This window comes from Psammomys obesus, unplaced genomic scaffold, assembly GCF_907164565.1.
Source record: "Psammomys obesus unplaced genomic scaffold, mPsaObe1.curated_primary_1811, whole genome shotgun sequence".
Taxonomy (NCBI): Eukaryota; Metazoa; Chordata; class Mammalia; order Rodentia; family Muridae; genus Psammomys; species Psammomys obesus.
The window spans coordinates 15,947,285-15,960,993 of record NW_026591598.1 but is presented as its reverse complement, the minus strand read 5'-3'; the positions used below and the strand labels follow the sequence as shown (position 1 = coordinate 15,960,993).

At 44.2% G+C, this 13,709-nt stretch overlaps 1 protein-coding gene across 15 annotated transcripts in view; it reads right to left on the bottom strand.

The window, feature by feature from the left end:
• Eif4g3 (eukaryotic translation initiation factor 4 gamma 3) overlaps positions 1-13,709 on the bottom strand; it is a 219,345-nt gene that overhangs the window by 66,672 nt on the left and 138,964 nt on the right. For all 15 annotated transcript variants that reach the window (XM_055610875.1, XM_055610877.1, XM_055610876.1 and 12 more), the window contains one exon: positions 11,636-12,463. In XM_055610875.1, coding sequence (XP_055466850.1) covers positions 11,636-12,463 — 828 coding nt within the window. The remainder of the gene's footprint in view (positions 1-11,635; positions 12,464-13,709) is intronic.

The window sequence follows — 13,709 nt, the reverse complement described above, 5'->3', positions numbered from 1 at the left end:
TTGTTAATCCCAACACTCTGGAGGCAAAGGAAGGTTGATCTGTGAGCTAGAGGCCAGCAAAAGTTCAGGGAAAGTCAAGGCTATGAAGAGATACCCCTGCACACACACAAGAGGATGATAATCTTTTCCTTTTTTCCTGTAAATTTACTTTTACCAATATCAAATATGTAATTTAATTCCTTTATTGAATATCATTTACTATTTATATTCCCTTTAGAATCTTGTCTGAGTTTGCATTTCTTTTCAACTAGAAGCTGGTCTGCGTAGGTAATTAATCTTTGCTTGACTTTTGAGGCAGGGTTTCTCTGTGTGGCCCTAGCTAATCTGGAATTTGCTCTGTAGACCCAGCCAGCCTCTGCCTCCCAAGTGCTGGGATCAAAGGGGTGCATCACTACAGCCTCAGATGGTAATTAATCTTCATTTCTTGCTTGCTGATGTCCTTTTTGCCATGACAAAGTACACAATTTTAATAACCACGACTTTCTACAGAGATTCCTCAAATGAATGCGCTACCTTTGAAGAATGTGCTATCAGGAGAAAAAATTAAATAAATGTAAAAGGCATGGCCATAACAGTACTTGGATGGTCAGGGAAGAGAGACTATGTAGAGATGTGCTCAGAAGAGCAGGAGCCCAGACCGCCCAGGAGATCTGCCGGGCAGGTGAGTTATGATTTTGTTCTAGTTACAGATGCTGAGATCATAAGAAATGTTCGCAACAAGACAAAACCTTGCTTCGAGAAGCCTGCCAGAAGGTTCATTTCTATTGATGATGGGTCTATCCCATTTGACATGGTGTGATGGATTTAGCTAGCCATCTGGAGATAACTAATAACACAATTAAATCTGAAAGAGAGGGAGGGCATTTGATAGATACAATTTTGACCAACTGTACAACATTTTGAGAAAGTAGTAAAACACTTGAAAAATCCTTATGAATTAATTTTCAAGGGGATATCTGAATACAAAAAATATTTAATAGCTGATGGTGCATACTGTTAATTCCAGAAAATCATAATTCCACAAGAAATTCTAATGTTCTGATTTATAAAGAGAACAATTTAATTTCCCCTCTTGATCAAGAACTTGTTTAGGACAATTTATTTGTTAAAGCAAATATAAAAGCCAAAAGGTCACTGTAATTTTGACACAGAATCGGAAGTTACTGTATTCACAAAAGAAACAGAAGACTACTGGTATGCGATCAGAGAACAGGAGGCACACAATGAAGTGTCTGAGAGCTGAAATGCTGTGCCAGCTCCGCAGTGGCCTCTTTATAGAAACTGATCTCAGTCCCTGAGTGTGCTCAAGGAACAGCTGTTGGGCTCCAAGCCATGATGGAGGCCACAGGCCTGCCATCTCAGGCAGGTTAGTCTCCAGCCATCACACTGGAGTCCAGCGAGAGTAGCTGGTTCTAGAGTCATGAGTATCTAGCTGGCCACTGCTGCATCTTAGAGCCAACTTAGCACAGCGCTCTACTGCTTGCAGCCTAGGACAGGAGGAACTGACACAGGCACCTGAGCCTCAACTACATCCGGTCTATTCTGTCTGGTAACTTCCTGTGGCTGTTTCCCCAGTCCCCTTTATCTACATGGCTGAGACTGGCATTAACGCTTCATTTCATGGCATGCTCAGGTGACAGAACTGACAGTACCAATGCATAATACTTTTATCAGAAGTTCAATATCCTTATTTACCTCTATCTTCTGAATTAGCTGTATATGGTTTGCACTGTCTAATATTGAGATATCTTAGCCTATATTCCTATCAGGCACTGAGTTCTGCTTTTCATTTCAGGACTGTTTTAAGCAACAATTTCAGTTGGCTGGACTCTCATAGTCTTGTGTAAGACTCTTGTAGTATTAAACAATAATTACAGGGATTAATTCTGAAATTAATCCACTTACATCAAAGTGAAACCATTAGGGTGCTAGACTTAGGGCTCCCTATTCAAGACTCTATTTCTCTGCTGAGGCACATCAGCTGAAAATTTAGCGACTATTTTTGGGTCGGTAACAGGTCCATTTCTTGCTCTACTGTGGCAAAAATGTTCAACACATTTCACTGTGTCCTTGCTAAGACTTGCATGCAAGTGTGTCATATGAGATTGAGCCCTCTTGTGGAAAGGGTTTTATTTAGTGATCACATCTAATACAGTAGCCAGCAGGTGCTTACTGCAGCTCCAGTAAAGAAAAAATGACACACAATGAAAAGTACATCTAAGGGCAGGCAGTAGCTGGCTGAGTCTTTGTGTTATATAGCTAGAATTTGTTCAGCCCTATTTTAGAGTGAGGGACCGTCACTAAGCAGAGAAGAGCCCTGCAAGTAAAAGGTGGAGTGGGACTTCAAGTCCAGAGCTTTTCACGACAAACACCACGTCGCTCCCACACACTGCACCGCTCTGCTTTGTTCCTGTGCTTTCTCATCTGACCCCAGTTCCGTCTCCATCCTGCTTTCTTCATCTTTGTTACCGGTAGAGAAAAAAGCGTTAAAGAGCAGCTAATTGGGCAAGTCTGCCATCAGTGAGAACTTGGATCACCGCAGCGAGACAGATTAGCATATCTCCAAAGTCCCTGAGTGCTCTTACAGCTCTTCAGGCAGCTTCGTAGCCTTGTTTGCATTTAATGAGTACTTCAGTGCTCCTTTGGCCACCATCAAATTGGCTGCAGTTTAATTCAAGATAAATCTAGTACAGATGCAGATATATGGGTCAGGAGAGGCTACAGTGCAAATGGTTAGCTCCCCTCTATGCTCTTATCTCTGAGTGCGATGGGTCCCTTAAATCCAGAAACCCAGACGGGAAACAGTGCCTCTGATCATCTGAGTCCACACCTGGCCTACAAAGTGTAGGGTGCAGAGACCTTTTCTCAAGGAAGCCTTCACAAGCTCGACATACCCCAGGGGAGGCCACCAGCCCTACAGCTCTTCATCTTGCCCATCTCAGGAGTCACACTCCTGTCTCTACAGAAAACCACGCAGGGGAAAAGGACTGTAATTTGGTAAGTGCAAATGAAAAGCAAGGAACAAATGAAATCAGATTACTATGCAATTTAATCCCAGATATTCTACAAAGGAATATCAGCTGGATCTGATAATGGCCACAGTTAGACCATAAGGATTCTTGGGGTTTTGAGATTTTCTCCTCCTGTGTCCTAAATTATGGGTGAGAAATAGCAAACCAAAACCAAATAGCTAACTTATAGCTCAGAAGGAGAGCACGTGACTGCTTGTACAGGACTCCAGGTTTGCCCCCAACACCCAACAGAGTAGCTGTGTACTCTGTAACCAGACCTGTGGAGAATGTTAGCATCATTTATTTGTTTCTTCAACCAATAGTACTACTTTCCTCTGCCTCTGAATGAATTCAAAATAACCAAAATTTAAATGTTTTACCAGCATGAGTACTTCCGTGACATCCATACACATATACAATGCATTTCCATGGTTCTCCCGCCCTTTCATTCCCACCACTCTTACCCTCTCTTGCACCTTTGTTACTCCCACAAATCCCCTAGTAATTTAAAAATTTGATGACAGAAGTCTAAATTTCTTTACAGGATTTGTGATTTGAGGGGTCAGTCACATATGGATGTAATTTAAGAAGCAGGCTGAGTCAGATGGTGGTGACACACAGCTTTAATGCCAGCACTTGGGAGGCAGAGGCAGGCTTACCGTATGAGTTGGAAGCCAGCCTGAGCTACAGAATGAGTTCCAGGACAGCCTGGGATACTGTCTCAAAGAACCAAAAATGAAGGCACAGCAGCAGCAGGCTGGGGTGGCTCTGCCACCAACTAAGATGGAGATCTTCATCCCTGTGGTGATAGGGTTTTGTGAGGGCTTACAGAATCCATAAGGCAGAGCCAGATAAACAGCAAAAAGTATTTTCCCCTTGTAAAATACTGGATTTGTTACAGGAAAGTACTGGCATAGTGCCAAATGCCTAGTACCAGCACCGGAGAGGCTAAGGCAGGAGGATCATGTGTGGATAACACAAGGAGTTCAAGGCTACCTTAAGAATGGGCAATGAGCCGGGTGTGGTGGTGATGCCTGCAATTCCAGCACTCGGGAAGGCAGAGGCAAGAGGTTCAAGGCTAGTCTTATCTACAAAGCAAATCCAGGACAGCCAAGGCTACACAGAGAAACCCTGTCTGGAAAACAAAACAAAACAAAAAAAGAATTGGCAATGTGGCTGGGGGGATGGGGAAGTGGGATACCCCTTTAATTCCAGCACTTTGGGACTAGACAGATGGCTCAGTGGTTAAGAACACTGTCTGCTTTCCAAAGGACGTGGGTTCAATTCCCAGCACCCACATGGCAGCTCACATCAAGTTACAGACAGATACCCTCACGCCAATGCACATAAAATAAATAAATAAATAAAATTCCAGCATTTGGGAGGCAGAGGCAGGAAGATCTCTTGAGTTTGAGGTCAGCTGGGAGTTTCAGGACACCCAGGGATATACAGAGAAACCCTATCTCAGAAAAAGAAAAAAAGAATGGGCAATGAAATCCTGTCTTTGTATATAAAATTTATTTATTTCATTATATATACAATGTTCTGCCTGCATGTACACCTGAATGCCAGAAGATGGCACTAGATTTCATTATAGATGGTTGTGCGCCACCATGTGGTTGCTAGTGAACTCAGGATCTCTGGAAGAGCAAGCAGTGCTCTTAACCTCTGAGCCATCTCTCCAGCCCCGGAAATCCTGTCTTAAAAAAGTGTATCTAGCCAAGCGTGGTGGTGCATGCCTTTAATGGTGCATGTCTCTGCACTCAGGAGGCAGAGACAGGGGAATCTCCGTGGGCCTAGTTACAGCTAAAAACTATAGTCTATCCACCACAACCAAAGCCTTAACAATACCATGCAACCATAAGCTTAAAACAGTAAATATTTTATAAGAGCTACATACAAGCAACAACAGTAATTCCTTCACCTGGGACAATGTTAAAGGAAGAGTTCAAGTTCAAATCCAGTCTAAATGTAAAGAACTCTGTAAGAATAATACTAAACAGCAACAACAAAAAATAGCAAGGCATGGAGGCACATGCCTTTAGTCCCAGTACACAGTAAGAGACTTTATTTTCTAAAAAAAACCCAAGGTTGTAATGGTGAAGAAAAATGAGCTGCAGTGCTAAACTATACCTATACCAGTTTCAGAGTGACACATGACAATCTGGTGTCAAGGAAACACAGCAGAAAAGTTTGTGAACAATCAAGTTAATGTGGTGTAGGCGGAAAGACAATAGCAAGGCAACCATAAAGGAACTAACTCTGATCGGTGATCGGGAAGGTACAGAGGCTGCAGAACAATGACGGCACGTTAAGCTCAGCCTGGGAACCTAGGTATTACTCTTTGGAAACAACTACCTCTCCCAAGTACTAACCGGGCCGACCCTACTTAGCTTCTGAGATGAGACGAAATCAGACAAGACTCGGCACACGCTCAGGGTGGTATAGCTGTGGACACAACTGCCTCTCTAAGTCTTGAACGGCGTCTTAGGGTTTCCGTTGCTGTGAAAAGAAACCATGACCTTACAAAGGAACTCTTATAAAGGAAAGCATTTAATTTGGGCTGGCTTACAGTTTCAGAAGTTTAGTCCGTTATCATCATGGTGGGAAGCATGCAGCATGGAGGCAGACATGGTGTTGGAGGAGCTGAAAGTTCTACATCTTGATCTGCAGGTAGCAGAAGGGAACTGTTTTCCACACTGGGCAGAGTCTGAGCAGAACATACCTCAAAGCCCACTCTCACAGTGACACACTTCCTCCAACAAGGCCACGCCTCCTCCTAGTGTAAGTCCCTGCGGGCCAAACACATGAGTCTATGGAGCCATTCCTAGTCAAACCTCCACAGACAGACACTTGCAAAAATAACTTTGTTTTTCTGTTTTTCAAGACACGGCTTCTCTGCGTAGCTTTGGCTGTCTTGGACTCGCTTTGTAGACTAGGCTGGCCTCAAACTTACCGCCTTCCCGAGTGCTGGGATTACAGATGTGGGCAATTGCACCTAAGCAAATAACATTTGATGTGGTAGGTTTTGAGAGAAGAAAAAGGAAGGGGTAGAGAAGAAGTCTGGACACAGGTTCTTGGCCCTGAGAGGGATGCATGGACGGCGAGCAGATGCATGCATGCAAAAGGACGGCTCAATAAAGGCAAGCGTGCACAGGCCGGGTTGTGTGCACACTGGAAGGGGCACTGATCACCTCTCCAAACAGACCTCTCTGGGGTTTGAGACTACTGCTGCTACCTCCTGCCCCATCCATGTCCCTCATTTTGTGAGGTCACTGCCTATTGTTGGCTTTCAGTGGAACACCCAACAGCAACCTCAATAAAGAAGGCTCTCAGACTCACGTGGGGTGAGTGAGAATTGCTCAGGCACAGCATGTATGGGAACGGCAGGATCTGGGGCTGTAGGTCGATCAGGGTCTACTCTAGCAACGTATTTCCTGTACTGCCAAGGTACAGCTCCCATAACCAAATCTACACCACCCTGTTTTCATGTACCATAAAGCTAATGCTTTAAGAGTCAGCTGTGCTATATTCACATCACAACGCCATAGGGACTATCCTAAAGGAAGTTCACTTCTTTGTGCCAGAATATCAGTCCTGGTGGCTCACGGCTTTAATCCCAGCACTGGGGAGGCAGAGGCAGGTGCATCTCTGAGAGTTCAAAGCACACACAGACAGAGAAGAACAATGTTCTGGATAATGAAACTTCCAGCACAGAAATGAGGAAGGTTGAAGCCCTGGTGATTCTGTTGTTTATCTCAGTACTGTACTGCTTGGGTGCAATCACATACATGAAACATTGCATTTAATCACACAACACACACATGAAACCGCAGGTCTAACTTACGTGCTGGCTAGAGTCTTTTGGGAAGAGGGAACCTTAACTGAGAAAATGCCCCCACCAGATTAGCCTATGGGCAAGAATCTGGAAGTATCTGGAAGTGATATTACTCCTGGGTAGGCCGGTACAGGGTACAGGAGAAAAAACTACAAACAAAACACCCTAAGCAAGCCAGGAGGAAGAAAGCATTAGGCAGCTCTCCTCCATGACCTCTGCATCAGTTCCTGCTTCCATGTTTCTGCCCTGATTTCCACGGATGATGGACTACAAACTGTCAAACACACCCCGAAGTTGCTTTTGCTAGTGGAAACCCTTCACGAAGGGGTCATCATGAATAACCAATAGGCTTCTGGAGCCACAGTCCATTTGTGTAGGTGACACCTGAGATGAAGAGTGGGATGTCACAAAACCAGAGTTTAATGGTGGAGAGGGACAGGGTAATACAACTGTTGCATTATAAAACTGTCAAACATCTTACCACACACAAATTACACCCAGTGGCCCTACCTACCTAAGGAAAGGAAAATGCCACAACTGCTTCAACAGCAAGGGAAACACCGTGTTGAAAGGCTTTATAAAAACACAAAGTGATCTGGGGAGTGCAGTGAAATTACAAAGTTTATTACTGTGAAACAGGAATGACTGCTGGACAACATGTAACTTCATTATCTGCCCATCTGCATGCTACCTGTTGCAGGGTATCCGATCACACTGCGCATGTCAAGATTGTGCAGTTTGCTAGAAAAGCCTGCTTCTAGTTGTGGTGTGGCTCAGCCTTAGCACACACCTTTACTCCAAGAGCTTTCTGCTTAAACAGGATTAAGTAAAGTCAACCATAGGTCAAGAGGTGAAGCAAGAAACCAGCTGATGGGGTAGAGTAAGAAAGAACAGACAGGCACACAAAACAAAGAAGGGAAAGACATTCAGTGCAAGGGTTTTCTTTTCCTATTGGGATGTCAATTGAAAAGGAAGGTCAGCTGGATGCTTTCTCTGCCTCTCTTGAGCTAGCAGGCTTTCACCCCAGTGTCTGAGTCTTTACTGGTAAAAATCAACCATTTCAAATTTTGTTAAAAACAACACATACTATTACACAGCCAAGACAGCTGACAGCTGCCACAGCAATGATTGAAAAAAAAAAAAAATCCATTAAAAGGTGTGAAATCCCAGGCAGGATGATTTGTATGTGTTAGGGGCCAGCCTGGGCTATACAATGATTTCCACAATATGGTTTGGGACATTAGCCCCTCATCACCACCACCACATTCCTGTAAGAAGATGTATTGTCTCTGAGACTACCCCTCGGCATCAGTTCTTGGTTTTATTTCGTTTTCTTTGAGGCAGGATCTTGCTATGTAGCACCGGCTGACCTAGAACTAGCTATGTAATCCAAGCTGGACTCTGAGCTGGAGCCTGCTGACTGCTGGGATTACAAACTTGTACCATCTACATTAGCGGTACATGAAGTGACACTGAATTTTCTCTCATAATTCCTATTCACGACCAAGAATAAGTTTCATCACTTACTAAGAAAACAAAAGATGTACATTGAAGGAAATGACTTTGCATTTTCTTGCACTAGTTAGGGAACACGTGTTTTCAAGACCTTAGAAACAGTACTTGAGGCTTCTGTGTAAAGTGGGAAGTAGGGCACTGCTGAAGACAGGACAATTCTATAGGCCTCGGAAGGAGGTGTGTTAGCGACGCATCTGGGGCAAAGAGAGGTTATTCTGAACATAAAATCTGCCTAGTCACCCAGCACATCCCTGACTCTCCAGTGTTTCTGTAGCTCCCACGTGAATGGCCATGAACAGTGAGGAAATGCACCTTACGAAGACCCAAGGGGAACGTGAGGCCCTTCCCCGCAGCACTGCTACTTCTGAGCCAGTGCCCACCACCTCGCTGTCAACAATGGCACAGACACCTTCTAAAGACTGCTCAGCCCACATCTGGAAGAGGGAGCTCAGAGGCACTGCTTTAAACACTGCATGGTGTGGGCAGCGATACAGGGTTGGGACTGTAAATCCCTGTGCCGAAGGCATTGGGACATGGGACTCTAGAAGAACACGAGGGAAGGTGTGCAGAGATGCAGAGACTGGGTCCGTGTCTTGGACCCAGCAGTGACGTCTTCCAGCGACACGTTAATCCTCTCTGAGGAGACAAGCAGAGGTAACAACAGATAAGAAATCCCTAGGGCGGCAGCTCACCCTTACTAGTCAAACTGACTTTTACTTCTCTGAGTGTGTTCTGTTTTCTCACAGCTGAAATTAAGGAAATACTGTTACTGAACTGCTCATCCTGCATTACAATATTCTCCTTGTATGTAAGTGCAAACCAAAAAAAACAAAAAAGGGTACAAACAGCAACCGATTGTCTTTACAACATACACTCTTACTTCCACATAGAAAATAGGCCTTCCACTTTGCAGTCCACAGAACCTGGAAGCCCAGTGCCTCTCTGCTGAGCATTACGTTCCTGGAAACTGATCACAGGTGATGCCACTGCAGCCACCTTCTTAGTGACGTTGGGAATGGTGTCTCTATAATCAGTTTACACTTTTATACCATAAAAACCTAGACTCTAAAATGACCCACACCCTCAGTCAAAGAGCAGCTCCTGCAGCAGACAGAACAAACGCAGGGAAAGTGCTCCCTCTTCGACTCAGAGAAGGCCCAAAACTTCAGAGTCTAAACGTAGATTAGGGACATACTTTGTTCCCTGGGACACGTGACAGGTAAAATCAACAACTGTATCAGATGGACTTACCTTCAATCTATAACCAGAAATTTTTACCTGAAAACAAGTTTACAAATGTATAAAAAGGAGAGAAACCACACAATGAGAGAAGGTTAAAGGTTAAGTAAGGATAAAAAGAAACCTCCCTGAAACAAGACTTCGAACAATGGTTTCATAAAAGTCGCTCTTGTTTTAAAAGAGACAAGTTCAAGTTAATGGTATAAATCACACGCACTGCGAGCATTCCACTTCTGGGTGGAAACAATGCTTTTTCTTAGGTGGGCAACCTATTACTTTCACCACCAACTATACAAAAAAATGCCAGGTGTGCAAGTGCACACCTGTAATTCTAGTGCTTGGGAGGTCGAGGCAGGAGGATCAGGAGCTTAAAGTCATCCTCAGCTACATAAGGAGTGTGAGGGCAGTTTGGCCTTTGTTCCGAGACACTGTCCTCAAAAAGCCAGAAACCAGCATAGTGAAGAGTCTAGTGAGCTGGTTAAAAAAAGCAAGAAATATCTGCCCAGTCTCTGACGCTTGTCTGAGTCTATAAAGACACACACAACTCTCAATTTACTCAGGCTGAGTCATTCTTCAAGCAAGCATGCAGAACTGCAGCCTCCTGATGCACTCAGGACCTGCACCTGGAACAGTGCAAGCAAGGGCTTTCCAGAAGAAAGGACAAACCCGTTCTGAGTGACATGACCGTTTTTGTTTGTTTTTAATGTTTTAAAGTTTATCTATTAATCTATCAGGAAAAACCAAGCCGCTCCTGGCTTTTGTAGCATGGGGAATTTCGTTGATGACAAAGCGGTGCCTGTCAAGTACAGGGAGCACTCAATCTGTCCACATGAACCCAAGTTCCACAAGTAGAACACAGCGCACACAGCACAGGACAAGGCTGCAGAGTGGCTGTGGCAGCTCAAGTCTGCATTTACATATCCTGGGCTGCGGATACCCCTGCATAACTAGACCGTAGGCTCCAGGTAAAGTTTGGTGTTAAAACTGTTGAAACTTTGAATGAAAATTTGATAAAATTTCATGCTGGAGAGATGACTCAGAAGTTAAGAACACTGGCTGCTCTTAAAAACGACCTGGGGCTCATTTCCTAGCACCTACATGGAAGCTCACAACCATCTGTAACTCCGGCTCCAGGGGCTCTGACACCAGCTGCTCGCCACAGGCATGTATGTGGTACACATACGTACATGTAGGCAAACACGCATATACATTAAGTAATGTTAATTTTTTTAATTGATAAAAAAATCTAATTATCAGATTCTAGGTGATACTATTAAAAAACAACTTGAGTTGAGGAAAAGCATAAAAATTTCAGGATTAAAACAACTACATAAAAACTTAAAAGGAAAAATAAAACTTTTTTTTTCTTTTCAGTATACTCGAGACAGGGGTCTGTCTCTACATAGCCCTGATAGCCTGGCTATCACTTTGTAGAAAGGGCAGCTTCAAACTTGAGATGACGGGCCCCTCCCGCCTCCATCTCCTGAGTGCTAGGAGTTTGGGTGCACATCATCAGTGCTAGCCTAAAGCGGAACTTTTAAAAGAAAAAGTGAGAGATTAAAGCATTTCATCAGGAGGGTGCTCTGCTCTACAGCAGTAGTTGTACGCAGTGAATCTCTAGTTCCCTTCATTAAGAGATTTCAGTCGTGGATAGATTGGCTGCTTTGAAATTCTGAGAAGACAGGGTTGGGAGCTACAGACCTTGCTGGTTTCCTTTCCAGCTTTGAAGCAACAACAACAACAATAACAACAACAACAACCCACTGAGGATATGAGTTTACAAACAAAGAAAACAAAAACAAACCCCCTCACCATGCAGAGACACACCACCCTTGAGGCATTTAGTGTACTGGGGATTCTCATGCATTTTAGACAATGCAATAACTCTTTTGCAGGCTGTACTAAAAAACAAGCATACCACTCAAGAAATCACATTCCATGTTTCTGGAAGTCAAGGAAAGTAGCCAATTAAAAAATAACTCCTTCACAGCCTCCTCTTCTTCATAAACTCATTAAGGGTGGAGCGGCTTACCTGGGGCAGGGCTCTTTCTTGAATTTAAGGCCTGAGAATCCACAGTCTCTTCTGTTTGTCCATCTGCCTCGGCCTCTGTTTTGTTCTGAGTCTCCTTTGCATATTCGCTAAGGCAAGTTCTTATGCTTTCTCCCTCTTCGGCGACGCGCGGCGCAGCAGTGGCAGCGACAGGAGACCGCGCAGTGGTGGCAGAAATGATGACAGGGGCGCAAGGAGGAGAAGCTGGGGGAGTTGGAGGAGCTGGGGAAAAGGAAGGCAGCATGGAAGGGGGGATGGGAGTTGGGGTACACTCAGTGTTCATTTCGTCCTGGGGATGCTCCAGAATCTCCAATTCGAGAGTCAATGGCAGCACTTCCTGTCTCACCATGTCCACAATGCTCTCCTTGGCTGGTAATTTTTCACCAACTCCATTCATTTCATTAATTAGGTTAGTACTAGAAATTAGCTGAATATCATGAGGTGCTACACTACAGGGTTTCTTGCATATATCATTGTCATCTGTTAGTGAAGGCTCTGACGCTGCTGTGCAAGATGTGGGACTGGGTACAGGAAGTGCATCTTCTTTTGAGGAAGAAAGTTCACACTTGTCCTCCACGACAGCAGGGAACAGTGGCTGGCTGCTAAGGGCTGCAGAAGTGGGGGACTGAACTGAACTCCTGGCGAGTGGAGGAAGGGTGTTGGAAGCTGAAGTTCGAGGAGGCTCTGCTGTAGGCTCCCCTGCAGTAGTCTCAGGCATCTGGCCTGCTTGCTCTTTCTTCTCCCCGGTAAGCACGAGCCTAAGGACTGTGGAAGGAGACTGGAACACTGGATCTGGTTTTGGCTTTTCTTCTGGGAGAAAAGAAATAAACAATTTTAAGAACAATTTTGAAGTACAGAATATACAGTACTGCCTTAGTCTAAGCTTTTTCATCACTTATCCACACACATGGGCAGCCAGAGAAGGGACCAAAAATATTGGACTCCAAAAACACTATTCTGTTTGTTCTCTTGCCACACTTACTAATCCTTGGTCTCCGGGACATGTGATGCTTATTTAAGATTAAGAGACAGAAGCAGTTCACAGAAGGATGCTATCACGACTGTAAGAGGAAACCTCACAGATCTTTCCCATGCACTTTCCTGTGCACCCTGGTCCTCTTGTGTATCATGGTCCTCTTGCCTCAGTCTCCTATATGCTGGGGTTACAGGCCGCCACATCTAGATCAGCTCAACCACTATTACAGCCTCTGCCTCGTCTCTGCCTGTTCCCTGGGACTATGCTTCTACAAGGGCACACCTCTGTCTAGGCAGAACAGTACAAAGACAAATAGTCAGGGACTAAATTGTTATAAACTGTTTTAATGACCAATGACATCAAGCACCTGACCAAAGGCAGTTTCAAAATTTCATTTCTCAGGAAAGGTTCTAAACAAAAACAGCAACACTGTAGAAACAGAATCATCTGGTTCTTCAAAATTAAAGCAGTTCCTCAAAGGGAACCAAAGTTAAGGGTCAAATAAACCAATCACTGGACTTATCTCTCTGGAGACATTTTAATATTATGTGTGTGTGTGCTATATATTGTGTATTTAAGTACACAGAAAAGCATAATCTGTGTACAGAGAAAATAAGAAGAAGAAAGCAGGAAATGATTAACTATATAGGAACCATGAGTAAGACAAAAAGGAGTTCTAACAATATAATTATTGGATTTGAGAATCACTGTGAGAGGGGAGCTCCCTGATGGCCCTAGCTTGGGCTTGGCTTCCTTCAATGTCCAGCTCTCCTCTAGGACAGCCCAGGCTGAGAGACTCTCCTCTCAGTGCCGGCTGCAGCCACCCACTGCCCTGAAGTCTCTGAAGAAGAACATTGTTACCTAGTGCAAAAGGGAGCACACCACACTAAAGTGGGTTCTTGACAGCTTCAGAATTCACCGAAAGTGATGGGCACAGTGGCTGAGGCATCTACAAGACTGCCCCTTCTCTGCATCATAAAGTAAGAGCATTAAGTGCTCACTGACAAATTTCTCAGATTAAATTGTCAGGACAGAAACGAAAAAAATAAATGTGTGTTCATTATATATGTGTGTGCTCTC